This window comes from Cherax quadricarinatus, chromosome 27, assembly GCF_038502225.1.
Source record: "Cherax quadricarinatus isolate ZL_2023a chromosome 27, ASM3850222v1, whole genome shotgun sequence".
NCBI classification, from domain to species: domain Eukaryota; kingdom Metazoa; phylum Arthropoda; class Malacostraca; order Decapoda; family Parastacidae; genus Cherax; species Cherax quadricarinatus.
The window spans coordinates 36,018,139-36,035,233 of NC_091318.1; the positions used below are offsets into that span (position 1 = coordinate 36,018,139).

General features: G+C 41.8%; 1 protein-coding gene across 2 annotated transcripts in view; it reads right to left on the bottom strand.

The window, feature by feature from the left end:
• LOC138853290 (UDP-glycosyltransferase UGT5-like) overlaps positions 1-17,095 on the bottom strand; it is a 71,681-nt gene that overhangs the window by 16,966 nt on the left and 37,620 nt on the right. For both annotated transcript variants that reach the window (XM_070089234.1, XM_070089235.1), the window contains exons 3-5: positions 16,840-16,957; positions 13,911-14,041; positions 2,250-2,483 (exon numbers count right to left, since the gene is read on the bottom strand). In XM_070089234.1, the coding sequence (XP_069945335.1) occupies positions 2,250-2,483; positions 13,911-14,041; positions 16,840-16,957 (483 nt within the window). The remainder of the gene's footprint in view (positions 1-2,249; positions 2,484-13,910; positions 14,042-16,839; positions 16,958-17,095) is intronic.

Below are 17,095 nucleotides of genomic sequence, written 5' to 3' on the forward strand. Positions count from 1 at the left end.
GTTCTATGGTTAAACTCATCCGTCATACATCCATCCGCTGACACGTCAACTCCCAAATATCTGAAAACATTCACTTCTTGCATACTCCCTCTCTCCAATGTGATATCCAATTTTTCTTCATCTAAATCATTGGATACCCTCATTACCATACTCTTTTCTATGTTCACTTTCAACTTTCTACCTTTACACACACTCCCAAACTCGTCCACTAACCTTTGCAACTTTTCTTTAAAATCTCCCATAAGCACAGTATCATCAGCAAAAAGTAACCGAGTCCACTCCCATTTTGTATTTGATTTCCCATAATTTAATCCCACCCCTCTCCCGAACACCCTATCATTTACTTCTTTTACAATCCCATCAATAAATATATTTAACAACCATGGTGACATTACACATCCCTGTCTAAGACCTACTTTTACCGGGAAGTAGTCTCCGTCTCTTCTACACACCCTAACCTGAGCCTCACTATCCTCATACATATATACAAACATTATCTCTTACTCCACAGCAGGATTCGATCCTACAAACTCTGCATCAAATGCAGAGTGGACTGAGAGACTGAGAGACTGTGGACTGAGAGATAATGTTTGTAAATAATTTCGAGTTATTATCGGGTAGGTAAACAAAGGCAGGCTATAGGAGATGAATAATTTTAGGTGTCTTGTCACTGTTAGGTGAACAAAGATAGCAGGTGTAGGGAAACTTATTCATACGTCTCGTCCTATAAGGGGATCGACTCGGAATATTACTAATATTGGCTTCCAGAATCTGTGTTTAGTAAACAAGTAATGGCCATCAACAAGATTTTCAGAGCTCTGAACAACCCGTGTCGGACTGTTGAATTTTTTTCATATAAAAATATTAAAAGCAATTACTTTCTCGTTTTATTTTTATTCATTATGGAGAGACTCAATGTGATTTATAATAACATTTTTTCCTATTATATAGCCAGTATATGGTTTGTTGTTAGAGAACTTTCTGGTTTATCGTGGCACTTCTTGTAATTGTGGACCCAGTATGTGGTTTACATGATACCTACTGTTATAATAATAATAATAATAATAATAATAATAATAATAATAATAATAATAATAATAATAATAATAATAATAATGTTAAAGGGACCTGTTTAAACAGGAAGTTAGTGCATACATCTTAACATTGATGAAAATAACTGGTTGATTGAGGTGACTGTTAACTGTATGGTAGAATGCTCTTCTAAAACTCGAAGACTCCCAGGTTACTTCATCAGGCAGGCTGAGACGTACAGTTACGTCTCTTTACACCTGCTGCTAATGTTTCCCCAGCGGTAAATAGGTACCTTAGGACAGACTTGAGGAGTACTGGTCAGAGGTGGTGAAAAAGACAAAAGCAGTAATAATGTCCTTTATTCGCAGAGCCTTTCTCCCACGGGTAGACTTTTTTCAGGTAAGTGTACTTGAAAATGCCCTCTCTAAGGTGAAATGTTCTTCCGGTCAAGGTTCTTATGCTATTAGTGTCTATCATCAGACACTTATGTGTTGTTGTTTATTATCTTTTGTGGGCTGGATTCGAGACAGGGAGAGAAGTATGAACAAGTCTCTTCACAACTGATGCTCCTGAACCAAAAACAAATATTAAGTACAATCTTCCATTGTGAAAACGTGTCTGTATATGACGGCTTTAATCAAGTTAGTTAATTAGAAAAAACTCTACTCAAGGGAGAAACGTTCTGCATGTGTGTCTTGTATTACTCTTAGCAGTACTAATTCCTACCCACCCGTTGCTCCTGTTTACCTAGTAGTAAATAGACACCCGGGTTTTTAGCCACAATTATCGATGCATCCTGAGTTAGACGGCTCGGAAGGTTTCCCATTCACCTTTTGCCTTTGTTACCCTAAAGGTTTATATAATTGCCAGAGAGTTAATTGTCTGGTTTAAAATTGTGTACTAACCAACATCTCAGCAAGACAGTGTAAACAATACCTACAAGACTCCAAGAGAATATTCCAAGTTTCCCCATTTAATAAAAAATGCTTTGGTATGTTTCACTGTGAATGTTTATGACCTTAATAATAAATATTATCCTTTCAAAATAGAAAAATAGAATGAGCATTGAGAAACACGTCCACCAGGAGGAATTCATAAACTAGACAAGAGGAGTATTATACATTTCATGTATATTTCAGTCTGGTGAAGTAGAAGGCTGAAGTATATAGTATGTTTACATCTAATAAATCCGAGTGGGAGACTTTTTTTTATATTACCTTTTTCTGAAGAGCTGGCATATACATCCAGTAGAAATAAAAGAAGGGATGCTGCATGTGGGCCAGTGTATTGATAAGGCGATGGTAAATATTCCTCTGGGGATTGTTTTCGCTCAGTAAGGAAGGTGTATAGGCCGGGTTGAGAACGTTGCCCATAACGGCACTCTGCGAGGGGTCCATCCCGGGGGTGGCAACAGTGATGTAGGGCATCTCATACACGAACGGATATATCATCTGTTGAAACGTAAACATAATTATAAATAAATATCTTTATTTACTACAAGTACATATACAAGGTATACAGACCATAGTTGACCATAGCATATCGGACAAATTAGGTTAAATTTGTCCCAAGATGCAACCCACACCATTCCACTAAAACCCAGGTACCCATTTTACTTATGTGTGAACATAGACAACTGGTGCCAGGAAACACGTCCAATGTTTCCACAGCTTCGCCAGGAATTGAACCCGGACCCCTCACCGCATGAAGCGAGAGCTTTTTCCACCACGCCATAGTGATACGGGGAACCCCACCACGCCACTTGGTACGGGGTACCCCACCAAGCCATGGGGTATGGGGTACTCCACCAAGCTATAGGGTGCGGGGTACCCCACCACACCACAGGGAACGGAGTACCCCACCACGCCACGGGGTATGGGGTGCCCCTCCACGCCACTGGGTATGGGGTACCCCACCAGGCCACTGATATTTTTATTACCTGGAGTTACCTGGAGAGAGTTTCGGGGGTCAACGCCCCCGCGGCCCGGTCTGTGACCAGGCCTCCTGGTGGATCAGCGCCTGATCAACCAGGCTGTTGCTGCTGGCTGCACGCAAACCAACGTACGAGCCACAGCCCGGCTGATCAGGAACTGACTTTAGGTGCTTGTCCAGTGCCAGCTTGAAGACTGCCAGGGGTCTGTTGGTAATCCCCCTTATGTGTGCTGGGAGGCAGTTGAACAGTCTCGGGCCCCTGACACTTATTGTATGGTCTCTTAACGTGCTAGTGACACACATTTACACAACTCAAGTGTCTCATTCTTCTTCTTGTTGATTCTCCGGTATTCTCCCGGCCCGGGCCTTTTCCAAGTGGCCCGGCCTTGGCTCCCTGCCTAGGTAGTGTCTGAGACTTAAGTCTCCCATGGGAGGAGGTACAAGTACCCCCCTCATCTTTGGGACCAACTGTCCCCAGGCCTAGCCACATTCCCCGCCCTCACGGGGCTCGTAGGGAGAAGCTAGGCCTCTCTGGTCTGCCATCCCCGCCCCAAGGGGGCTAATGGGAATGACAGTCTTGTGAGCTGCAAGCTCTGGCCCAGGCACCTACCCTACCCTAGAAGAGTTGGGTATGATGTCGATCAGTGACCCATTTAGCACAAGTCACCAAAAACGAAAAAAAAAAAAAATAACAGTACTGTAGTACAGTGGCATTAGTGTACGCAATAACTTCGCAAAAATCATTCTGAACCTAATGAAATAGAAACATATTTCGTTATGTTTGTTTATTATATTATTATAAACCTCTCTAAAATATATTTAGTTGGATTACGGTGGCCCCCCAAGCTTTTCCTAATCGTTTATAAGAGGTCATATGGCTTGAGAAAATAAGTTTCTCGTTAGATATTGTAGACAAGGATAGTTATTATTCTGTGTGACCTTTTCAAATAATGAAAGAAAAGAATATAATGTGCTCTTTGTCCGTTTAAATGTCCTGCTCTGAGGTACTTGAATGTTCTACCCATGTACTCAGAATGTTCTACCCATGTACTCAGAATGTTCTACCCATGTACTCAGAATGTTCTACCCATGTACTCAGAATGTTCTACCCATGTACTCAGAATGTTCTACCCATGTACTCAGAATGTTCTACCCATGTACTCAGAATGTTCTACCCATGTACTCAGAATGTTCTACCCATGTACTCAGAATGTTCTACCCATGTACTCAGAATGTTCTACCCATGTACTCAGAAGTATCTCTTCCTACATATTCTCTACTATTTCCTCAGTGGCTGTTAATATGCCATACATGGGGACTTCTATGCCTATCCGATAATATTTCTGTGATCTAATTTCTACTAATACCCTTTAACCTTTCCTTACGTTATCTTGTGTGCTTGTAACTGTATGGTACATTAACAGCTACAGGTGTTACATAACCTTCAAAACTGACGTGGTGTGAAGTTTTGGTACGTAGACACTGGTCTGGCGTCACCAGTCCTTCAACCCACCTGGCGTAATGAACAATCCTGTGATTTAGTATAGCACTGTTCTTTAAGATTGTGTACAATGGACTCTACTAAATAATTATCGAGCTTGTATAGCCCATAATTTGAGTTGTATACTGTATTTCTTTCATGTTTCAAGAGGTAAGATTTAATTATGCTTCTTTCCATGACAGAACTGTTTGGTACTATAATCTGGGCAGCATCCCACCCCGGTGGGTGATTACATACACTAACGTGGTTAAAGATAGCGTTCAACTCCTGCCCTGTCCTGACTGAGTATTTATGCTGGGCAATTCTGGTTTCCAGAAATTCACCTGTTTGACCAATATATGAGAGAGAACACTGAGTACATGGGACCTTGTAAACCCCACCGACTTTATTGGAAGGTTAATCAGCCTTTATTTCACTCTCCCCGTGCTTTTGAAAGCCAGGTTTATATTGATCTTTTTTAATGCCTCATGCAGGCAAGCCAGATTATCACTGTATGGTAAAAGTAGTACATTTCTTTTTTCTTTTTTTTTTCTTCTACAGCATCTATCGAGAAGCTTATTTTCTCAAGCCATATGACCTGTTATAAACGACTAGGAAAAGCTTGGGGCTGGCTTTTTATATCTTATAATTTCCTACTTGACATCTCAGAAACCCTCCTACCCCATATGGGTAGTGGGTAAATGATGGTAGGGTGGGGTTGCTACCGACCACTAACCCAGTTTAAGGGTAACTGTGGACGGTGACACCTGTGCTACTCTGAGACCTCTCTCCCTGCTTTGGTTGCTCCCTTGCAACATTGCACAGCTCTTGATGATGCACTGAGAAGTGTGAAAGTACTTGATCTAAAGATTTTCACCCTCCCCCCCCCCCCGTGGCTTGTCTGGAGATTTATTATTAGTGCCGTGTGCCTTGTGCTCCATGTTTTCTCGTGTTTTCACGGTCTCTCCTACGTGCTAGAACTGTAATTTGTGCCAGCAATCTTATATGATGCATCCCTCTAGCGCTTGGAACCAATCTAGTGGAGAAAATAGTATATACCGAGTCACAAAAGGAGGATTAGTGTGCACTACCTGGCAGAGTATACTTCCAGAGGGGAATCATAGGCCTGGCATGCCGAGTGAAAATAATAATAATAGAACTTTTCTTTGTCAGAGGAAAGAAAGTCTCCCTGATAATATTGTGTATACATAGTGTTACAGTGTATACCACAATGGCACCCTAGTATATAGATAATAAATGCTATAGTGTCATTTAAAACAAGTGTAATTGTAACTGAAGTGATAGGCTTGAAGAGGCAGGTGCCAGCAGTCGCCAGAAACCTAACACAGAGATCAGCTGTTTTAATAATCTTCCTAGCCTGCTAGTGTACCTCACATTTAATCTAGTGATACCAGTGGAGAAAAATTTTTTCATCTAAATTACGATAAGTTGCAAATTCCTGAGAAAATACGGAAAGTGTACAGTTATGTAAAACAACAAGATGGCAGTGTCTTCCATTGCAGACACTGCAAGGCTCCAGGCGGACATCAACCAAATCTTTCAGTGGGCTGCAGAAAACAATGTGAAGTTCAACGATGAGAAATTTCAATTACTCAGATATGGTAAACATGAGGAAATTAAATCTTCATCAGAGTACAAAACAAATTCTGGCCACAAAATAGAGCGAAACACCAACGTCAAAGACCTGGGAGTGATCATGTCGGAGGATCTCACCTTCAAGGACCATAACATTGTATCAATTACATCTGCTAGAAAAATGACAGGATGGATAATGAGAACCTTCAAAACTAGGGATGCCAAGCCCATGATGACACTCTTCAGGTCACTTGTTCTATCTAGGCTGGAATATTGCTGCACACTAACAGCACCTTTCAAGGCAGGTGAAATTGCTGACCTAGAAAATGTACAGAGAACCTTCACGGCGCGCATAACGGAGATAAAACACCTCAATTACTGGGAGCGCTTGAGGTTCCTGAACCTGTATTCCCTGGAATGCAGGCGGGAGAGATACATGATTATATACACCTGGAAAATCCTAGAGGGACTAGTACCGAACTTGCACACGGAAATCACTCACTACGAAAGAAAAAGACTTGGCAGATGATGCAACATCCCCCCAATGAAAAGCAGGGGTGTGTCTAGCACGTTAAGAGACAATATAATAAGTGTCAGGGGCCCGAGACTGTTCAACTGCCTCCCAGCATACATAAGGGGGATTACCTGGAGTTTACCTGGAGAGAGTTCCGGGGGTCAACGCCCCCGCGGCCCGGTCTGTGACCAGGCCTCCTGGTGGATCAGAGCCTGATCAACCAGGCTGTTGCTGCTGGCTGCACGCAAACCAACGTACGAGCCACAGCCCGGCTGATCAGGAACTGACTTTAGGTGCTTGTCCAGTGCCAGCTTGAAGACTGCCAGGGGTCTGTTGGTAATCCCCCTTATGTGTGCTGGGAGGCAGTTGAACAGTCTCGGGCCCCTGACACTTATTGTATGGTCTCTTAACGTGCTAGTGACACCCCTGCTTTTCATTGGGGGGATGGTGCATCGTCTGCCAAGTCTTTTGCTTTCGTAGTGAGTGATTTTCGTGTGCAAGTTCGGTACTAGTCCCTCTAGGATTTTCCAGGTGTATATAATCATGTATCTCTCCCTCCTGCGTTCCAGGGAATACAGGTTTAGGAACCTCAAGCGCTCCCAATAATTGAGGTGTTTTATCTCCATTATGCGTGCCGTGAAAGTTCTCTGTACATTTTCTAGGTCGGCAATTTCACCTGCCTTGAAAGGTGCTGTTAGTGTGCAGCAATATTCCAGCCTAGATAGAACAAGTGACCTGAAGAGTGTCATCATGGGCTTGGCCTCCCTAGTTTTGAAGGTTCTCATTATCCATCCTGTCATTTTTCTAGCAGATGCGATTGATACAATGTTATGGTCCTTGAAGGTGAGATCCTCCGACATGATCACTCCCAGGTCTTTGACGTTGGTGTTTCGCTCTATTTTGTGGCCAGAATTTGTTTTGTACTCTGATGAAGATTTAATTTCCTCATGTTTACCATATCTGAGTAATTGAAATTTCTCATCGTTGAACTTCATATTGTTTTCTGCAGCCCACTGAAAGATTTGGTTGATGTCCGCCTGGAGCTTTGCAGTGTCTGCAATGGAAGACACTGTCATGCAGATTCGGGTGTCATCTGCAAAGGAAGACACGGTGCTGTGGCTGACATCCTTGTCTATGTCGGATATGAGGATGAGGAACAAGATGGGAGCGAGTACTGTGCCTTGTGGAACAGAGCTTTTCACCATAGCTGCCTCGGACTTTACTCTGTTGACGACTACTCTCTGTGTTCTTTTAGTGAGGAAATTATAGATCCATCGACCGACTTTTCCTGTTATTCCTTTAGCACGCATTTTGTGCGCTATTACGCCATGGTCACACTTGTCGAAGGCTTTTGCAAAGTCTGTATATATTACATCTGCATTCTTTTTGTCTTCTAGTGCATTTAGGACCTTGTCGTAGTGATCCAATAGTTGAGACAGACAGGAGTGACCTGTTCTAAACCCATGTTGCCCTGGGTTGTGTAACTGATGGGTTTCTAGATGGGTGGTGATCTTGCTTCTTAGGACCCTTTCAAAGATTTTTATGATATGGGATGTTAGTGCTATTGGTCTGTAGTTCTTTGCTGTTGCTTTACTGCCCCCTTTGTGGAGTGGGGCTATGTCTGTTGTTTTTAGTAACTGTGGGACGACCCCCGTGTCCATGCTCCCTCTCCATAGGATGGAAAAGGCTCGTGATAGGGGCTTCTTGCAGTTCTTGATGAACACAGAGTTCCATGAGTCTGGCCCTGGGGCAGAGTGCATGGGCATGTCATTTATCGCCTGTTCGAAGTCATTTGGCGTCAGGATAACATCGGATAGGCTTGTGTTAATCAAATTTTGTGGCTCTCTCATAAAAAATTCATTTTGATCTTCGACTCTCAGTCTGGTTAGCGGCTTGCTAAAAACTGAGTCATATTGGGACTTGAGTAGCTCACTCATTTCCTTGCTGTCATCTGTGTAGGACCCATCTTGTTTAAGTAGGGGCCCAATACTGGACGTTGTTCTTGATTTTGATTTGGCATAGAAGAAATACTTTGGGTTTCTTTCGATTTCATTTATGGCTTTTAGTTCTTCCCGTGATTCCTGACTCCTAAAGGATTCTTTTAGCTTAAGTTCGATGCTTGCTATTTCTCTGACCAGTGTCTCCCTACGCATTTCAGATATATTGACCTCTTTTAGCCGCTCTGTTATTCTTTTCCGTCGCCTGTAAAGGGAGCGCCTGTCTCTTTCTGTTTTACATCTACTCCTCCTTTTTCTTAGAGGAATAAGCCTTGTGCATACATCGAGTGCCACCGAGTTAATCTGTTCTAGGCATAAGTTGGGGTCTGTGTTGCTTAGTATATCTTCCCAGCTTATATCGGTTAGGACTTGGTTTACTTGGTCCCACTTTATGTTTTTGTTATTGAAGTTGAATTTGGTGAATGCTCCCTCGTGACTAATCTCATTATGTCGGTCTGGGGCTCCGTGCATACATGACTGAACCTCAATTATGTTGTGATCTGAGTATATCGTTTTTGATATGGTGACATTTCTTATCAGATCATCATTGTTAGTGAAGATGAGGTCTAGTGTATTCTCCAGTCTAGTAGGCTCTATTATTTGCTGGTTTAAATTGAATTTTGTGCAGAGATTTAAAAGCTCGCATGAGTGTGAGTTTTCATCAGAGCTGCCTCCTGGTGTTATTACTGCAACAATATTATTTGCTATATTCCTCCATTTTAGGTGCCTTAAGTTGAAATCCCCCAGGAGCAAGATGTTGGGTGCAGGAGCTGGAAGATTTTCCAGACAGTGGTCAATTTTTAACAGCTGTTCCTGGAATTGCTGGGATGTTGCATCCGGAGGCTTGTAGACTACCACAATGACTAGGTTTTGGTTCTCGACCTTTACTGCTAAAACTTCCACTACATCATTTGAGGCATTTAGCAGTTCTGTGCAAACAAGTGACTCTGCAATGTACAGGCCCCCCCCCCTTTTGCCTGTTCACTCTGTCACATCTGTATAGGTTGTAACCTGGGATCCATATTTCGTTGTCCAAGTGATCCTTTATGTGGGTCTCAGTGAAAGCCGCGAACATTGCCTTTGCCTCTGCAAGCAGTCCACGGATGAAAGGTATTTTGTTGTTTGTTGCTGGCTTTAGACCCTGTATATTTGCAAAGAAGAATGTTATCGGACTGGTGGTATTGTTGGTACTGGGGGGGAATTTTTTTTCTGGCATTAGTATCTGTATCTGTTGGTTTGGAGTGGAGGCCATCGACTGTGGTTCCACTCCAGGAATGACTGGATTTGGTGTACGATTTCTGCCATTTCCTGCCAGTTTTTTTTCCTTCCTGGCACTAAAAAACCTCTCCCTCTTGAGTGGCTGTGGCTACCCAGGTTTTCCCATGGACTGGATGTTTTGTATCTTTTTGTCCCCTTTAGATGGTATGCCTGGCAATTTAAGTTATAGCACAGTCTTTCCTGTACTGAAGAGGTACACAGTTCAGGGTGAAAAAGCTTACAGGAAGGGAGTTTGCATTTTCCTGTTGTCATATGGGCATGGCATTTTCTAGGGTGGTCATAGTTGCACGTCCCATCTGTTTTTCCAGATTTCCCATGCCAGCAGATACCGAGTGCATAGTATGTGCACAGGCTTGGTTTCCGTTTGCCTTGGGTTTCTGTGACTGTATTCCCTGTTGGTGCATGTTTCCCTGTCTTACTTCTATCCTCCCTAGCACCAACAATGGAGCTCCCACCAGTTGTTTTTGGTAATATATCCTCACTATTGCTAGTGGAGTCCTCTTGTTTGCTATTTCCTGCGGTATTTCTAGTTTGCAATATTGGTTTTATCTTATCTTTGACTACACTTGTTCCCCTACTATGGCTCCTGTCCCCTATGAGGTCATTTATATGTATTCCTTCCTGCGTATAATTCCCGACTACCTGGACAAAATCTCCAGCTTCACCATTACTGTCTCCCAGGACAGCATCTCCAGCTTCACCATTACTGTCTCCCATGACAGCATCTCCAGCTTCACCATTACTGTCTCCCAGGACAGCACCTCCAGCTTCACCATTACTGTCTCCCAGGACAGCACCTCCAGCTTCACCATTACTGTCTCTCAGGACAGCACTATCAGCCCCACATTTACTGACTACCAGGACATCATCTCCAGCCTTACAGTTTCTGACTACATGGCCAGTATCAAGGGCAGTACCATTCAGCCCAGACTTTTTATGTTCCCATCTGTTGTAGAAAGCTTCCAGGTTTTCTATGAAAGCAGCTTTGATGTTGACCTCTTTTAATACCCTTGTGATTTTAGTCCACAGATTTATCTCATTTGGGCATACCCAAAAACACTTCCCTGTTTTAATACTGCTTGTAGCTAGTTCTTGGATATCTGCACAAGGGGCGTGACACCAATTTCCACAAAAATGACAATTTATGCATGTGGAAGCCCGTTTGTTTGACTGACCACAGACTACACACAGCTTCATAATGATTTGAATGGTTGATTTACTGCAATTCTACTAGCAACCTCTTGAATATTCTATTAATAACCTCCTTAAATGAAGCTCTAGCTATTTGTATTTCTGTTTCTAACTGTTTTTGTATATTGGACAGCTTACCGTGCATGTTCCTGGTATATATTTAATGTTTGTGTTTATAAGGGCGCCTACAACCCCATCCGTTTACAGTCTGCTTTATTGTCCAACGAAACCGTTTGAAACCAGTCCCGGGTTCAGACCAGTCAAGGGTTCGGACCAGTCAAGGGTTCGGACCAGTCGATCTGATCTGATCAGTGGGTCACTTATTTAAACCATACTGGTCGGTGATTTGAGCTAACACATGAAGGATCTACTGGAAATTATCTACCCGAGTAATATGTGATTTGATTGATACAAAAGTATAACTTGCGTGTTGAAGAGCCGGTGACTGCTGGCAACTCCTACAGTGACGAACGGTCGACCTCAACCCTTGTTTATCAATCGCTGTATCTAGCTTTTCTATTTTTTTTCCGTCTCCACCACAATAAATGCTATATTATCACTATAGTTGACTGGTGCAAATTTTGGAGGAAGGACGCTTTTTCTGGAGTAATAATTGCTTCTCGTTGTGTATATTGCGACCGCTGGTAACTACAGGTTATATGAAATTCACAGTATATGTCTGGTATTTCAAGAAAAAAGAAACTAATGAAAGTCACTCCACTCCACTAAGTACCATTATAATACTGGTTAGTTGCTACTACAACACTGTATTCTGCTATTCACTGGTATCACTAGATTATATGCGAGTACACTAGCAAGCCAGGAAGATTTTTAAAAACAGCTGACCTGTGGTAAGTTTCTGGCGACTTCTGGCACCTGCCTCTATAGGCTTATCACTTCATTTACAAATTCACCTGTTTTCAAATGACACTTTAGCCTTTATCATCAATATACTAGGGAGCCACTGTAGTATACACTATACACTATGTATACTCAATGTTTTCAGGGAGACTTTCTTTCCTCTGACACAAAGTTCAATTATTATTATTTTTTCACACGGGACACAGGCCTATGATTCCCCTGGCTGTTTTCAAGCTGGCACTGGACAAGCACCTAAAGTCGGTTCCTGACCAGCCGGGCTGTGGCTCGTACGTTGGTTTGCGTGCAGCCAACAGTAACAGCTTGGTTGATCAGGCTCTGATCCACCAGGAGGCCTGGTCACAGACCGGGCCGCGGGGGCGTTGACCCCCGGAACTCTCTCCAGGTAAACTCCAGGTAAGAAAAAAAAAGAAATACTATAAGCAGTGAAGGTTTACAACAATAAGACCATTTGTCATCCAGAAACCTTACCACAGTGTTGTAGTAGCAATTAACCAGTAATATAATGGTACTTAGTGGAGTGACCATCATTAGTTTTTCTTTTCTTCATTAGGTTTGGTTAGGTAAGGTTCGTCAGGAAACTCTTGAAATACTAGACATATACAGTGGAAATTCATATAACCTGTAGTTAGCAGTGGTCGCAATATACACAACAAAAAGCAAATATTACTCCAGAAAGAGAGATTTTCCTCCAATAATCTTCACCAGCCAACTTTGTGATAACATAGCATTTGTTGTGGTGGAGACGGAAAAAATTTAGAAAAGCTAAATACAGTGATCTATAAACCTTCAGGCTGTAAATAAGGGTTGAGGTCTCGACCGTTCATCATTATAGTAGCTGCCAGCAATCACCGGTCAATGTACGTTCTGCAGGATTGAGATCCATAAATTTATTTATTTATTTATAAATTTTAGCATACATACAGAGGTACAAAAAAATACAGGTAAGAGCAGCATGCCAAAGCCACTTATATGCATAGCATTACGGGCTGGCTTAAAATTAACTTAAGATTAACTAAGCAATGATGAAATCAGTGATAAGACATTATTGTAAACAGATAACTATAAAGCACAAATGAGTATTACAAAGACAGGTCATATGGTTGCATGCATTGTTGTACATTCAGGTAGTGTATTTAAAAAAAAATAACAAAGTTAGGTTTAACATTTGTGTGATATAATTGTGAGTAACATTTAGGATATACAATTTATATGGTTCAGTTATTCAGTATTTATTTGGTTTTGAGTGAGTAAGTGAACTTTGAGAAGAGACTTGAATTTATAAACAGGTAGTGTTTCTTTTATATTTACAGGTAATGAATTCCAGATTTTAGGGCCTTTTATGTGCATTGAGATTTTGCATAGCGTGAGATGGACATGAGGAACATCAAAGAGTGATCTGTGCCTTGTATTATGGTCATGTGTTCTGTTGAGGTTGGCAAGGAGATGTTAAGATAAGATTTCGTTCGGATTTTTAACCCCGGAGGATTAGCCACCCAGGATAACCCAAGAAAGTCAGTGCGTCATCGAGGACTGTCTAACTTATTTCCATTGGGGTCCTTAATCTTGTCCCCCAGGATGCGACCCACACCAGTCGACTAACTCCCAGGTACCTATTTGCTGCTAGGTGAACAGGACAACAGGTGTAAGGAAACGTGTCGAAATGTTTCCACCCGCCGGGAATCGAACCCGGGCCCTCCGTGTGTGAAGCGGGAGCTTTAGCCACCAGGCCACCGGGCCACTCACCAGGGGAGGGTTAATATCAGAGTTAAGTGTTCTATGTATGTATGTATTCGTTTTAAATTTTATTTAAGGGGTTTTATGTTAAGCTGTATTGTTTTTAAATAAAATATATATAAAAAAAGATATTACTTTTGTAGGGGTTGCAACAATATTAATGAAACATTTCCTAGGGGTGCAGGGCCTATCTTTCCTACGTAATTTTCTAATTGGTTTAAGGAAACAGTAAATAATGTCAAAACCAGAGAATCAAGTATTAGCTCAGCGTTACCTCGTTACAAACGTGATCTACGAGGAAGATGTCATATGTTTTCCTCCTGTTGTAGAGTTCCAGTACTATGGGAGACTGATACACCTCATCCACCCGTGGCACAATTATATCCCTAAGCAGGTCGAATACATCTGAGAAAAACGTATATATGTTAGCAATATTTTTTCGCAATAGCTATTTTAATAAATTATTCTTCAATGAATTATAACCTCAATAAATAATACATAATGGAAATACATTCTCCCTTAACTCTATTGTTCAGTGGAGGCTGCAGAGATTTTAGTGAAGGTCTTTTTTCATTTAAGAAATTGGAGCAATCTCCCCTTCCTTGGATAAAACTTACCCTCCATTTCCTAGACGCAATCAGTCCTTCACGTCCACTATTTGTGTGACGTGAAGGACTGATGCAAGGCTTGTTTTCTGACACTTTCTGAAACTTTCACTCCCATAGTGTGCTTATCAAGTCACAAAAATATCTGTTTGTGACTTTTTCATTATTGCTAATATCAATTCTACGGCTTATTTATCTATCAGAATTGTTCTAATATGACATAATAAACACTATCAATGCCATATAAACAAGATATATACAATAGAAATAATAAAACAGGCCATAATATGGCCAGTGTCTACCAGGAGATATTAGGAATAAAAGAATTTACCCTCCTTTCCATAACGTTTTCTTTGGCATATGTAAGAGAAAACGGTATTTTGCGGAGGATAACTGCATTAGATCACAAGTAAATCTTGAAACAAACGCGATTTTCTAGGAATTCCCCCCCCCCCATCCCCCCGAAGTCGGGAGGTTGGCCAGCGTTCCAGGCGATTATCTCGGAAGTAAGTTACTGACTTTTTTTTCCATGAACGCCAGTCTTTATTGTTGAATTAAATTAAATAATTTATTATCAAAAATCTTAAATCAATGATTGTTCTAATTTCTAGTGAACTGCGAGCAATTAGCAACTTTATTTTTATGTAGAAGAAATATAAGATATTTACAGAAGAGATGTTTACAGAAATATAGCATTACGATTGTTTTATGAGTGCAAAGTCTAAAAACCACCTTTCGTAATGCCAGTAATTGAGAGGATCGTGCCGAATGTAATTTTCAGTAAATATATTTTTTCTCAGTTGTTTTATGGGCTATCTTATTGAAACTTACAGAAAACAATGAGAGTAAACATTTCTTCATTTACACCAAAAAAATGAAAGAAATCGGACGAGAGAGAGAAAAAAAATACTGGTTAGGCCTCCCCTTAACCCTACGAAATGGAGAAACATGTAGACCGGAGAAGGTGAAACAAGACCGCAGAGACTGAAAACCTCACTCAAAGCAAAGGATCTTGGGGCGAGTACCATACTGAGCACATCTCCTGAGGCGTACATGACCCAAATAACTGCTGCAACATATTTGAGCCTGGTAAATCTAAGAATAAAATTTTGACACCTGAGAAAGGAATGATTCAAAACTCTGCTCACCGTGTACGTCAGGCCCATGTTGGTGTACGAAGCACATTTGGTTAAATACGTCAAGAAATTAAAGAAAGTGCAAAGGTTTGCAACAAGACTAGTCCCCTAGTGGTGTGTCCTACGAGGAGAGGTTAGTGGAAATCAGCCTGAAGACACTGGGGGACAGGAGGAATGGGGGGAGAAATTTGTTATTCAAAAATATTTTCAATTCACTAAGAAAAAATAATAGAAAAGTTAAATGCATTTGACACCTGAATTTGCATAACAGTGTCATCCATCGAAGACACTGCAAATCTCCATGGAAACATCAACTAAATCTTTAAATGGGCCGCAAAAAAACAATATGAAGTTAAATGAAGTAAAATTTCAAATACTCCGCTTTTGTAAACTAGAGGAAATCAAAACTGTATCGAAGTATAAAACGAATTCCAACCTCACAATAAAGCAATAAATTAATTTGAAAGACCTGAGAGTGATAATGTCGGAGAATCTCACTTTCAAAGATCACAATGTGTCTACCACATTTGCTAGGAAAATGAGAACCTTCAAAACTAGAGACACCAAGCCCATGATCATTCTCTTCAAATCCCTTGTTCTCTCTAAGCTGGTATATTGCTGTACATTAACGGTCCCTTTCAAGGCAGACCTTGAGAATATACACAGAAATTTCACGGCACGTATAATTAAGATAAAGCACGTAAATTACTGGGAACGGTTGAAGCCCCTTGATTAGTACTCCCTGGAAGGCAGGAGAGAAAGATATATGATAATATATACTTAGAAAATCCTAGAGGGACTAGTCTCAAATATGCACACGAAAATCACTCCTTACAAAAGCAAAAGACTCGGCAGGAGTTGCAACATCCGCCTATTGAACAGCAGAGGCGCCTGGAATTACCTGGAGTTTACCTGGAGAGAGTTCCGGGGGTCAACGTCCCCGCGGCCCGGTCTGTGACCAGGCCTCCTGGTGGATCACAGCCTGATCAACCAGGCTGTTGCTGCTGGCTACACGCAAACTAACGTACGAGCCACAGCCCGAGAGACAACACAATAATCGTTAGGGTCCAAGACTGTTCAGCTTCCTCCCAGCATACATAAAGGGATTACCAATAGACCCCTGGCTGTCTTCAAGGAGCTGTAGAGGCACCTAGTCAGTAACTGACCAACCATGCTGTGGTTCGTACGTCGGTTTACGTGCGGGCAGCATTAGCAGCCTAGTTGATCAGGCCCTGATCCACCACGAGGCCTGGTCACACACCAGGGCGAGGGGGCGTTGACTCCCAGAATTCCCTTCAGGTAAACTCTAGGTATTATGCAAAAGAGAGAGAGAGAGAGAGAGAGAGAGAGAGAGAGAGAGAGAGAGAGAGAGAGAGAGAGAGAGAGAGAGAGAGAGAGAGAGAGAGAGAGAGAGAGAGAGAGAGAGAGAGAGATCCACGCTATCCTTATACTGCATCCTTACCGATTTCCTGTTCAAGAAGTTTGAACATATTAGAATTTCCCCAAAAATTGATTCCAGTGTTATATTGCGTGATGTTGCTGGTGGTGGAGAAGTCTGGGAGGCTGGCCAACACCTCCACCTGTAACCTCGAAGAAAAGTGATATAGTTAATATGAACCTTTTTGTGTGTGTTGTTGCGTCCGTTTTATTCTGACTTTTCCTCTAACCTCCCAGCTCACTCTTGAGTCTGACTCCACAGGTCAGTGGTGTATCTGAGT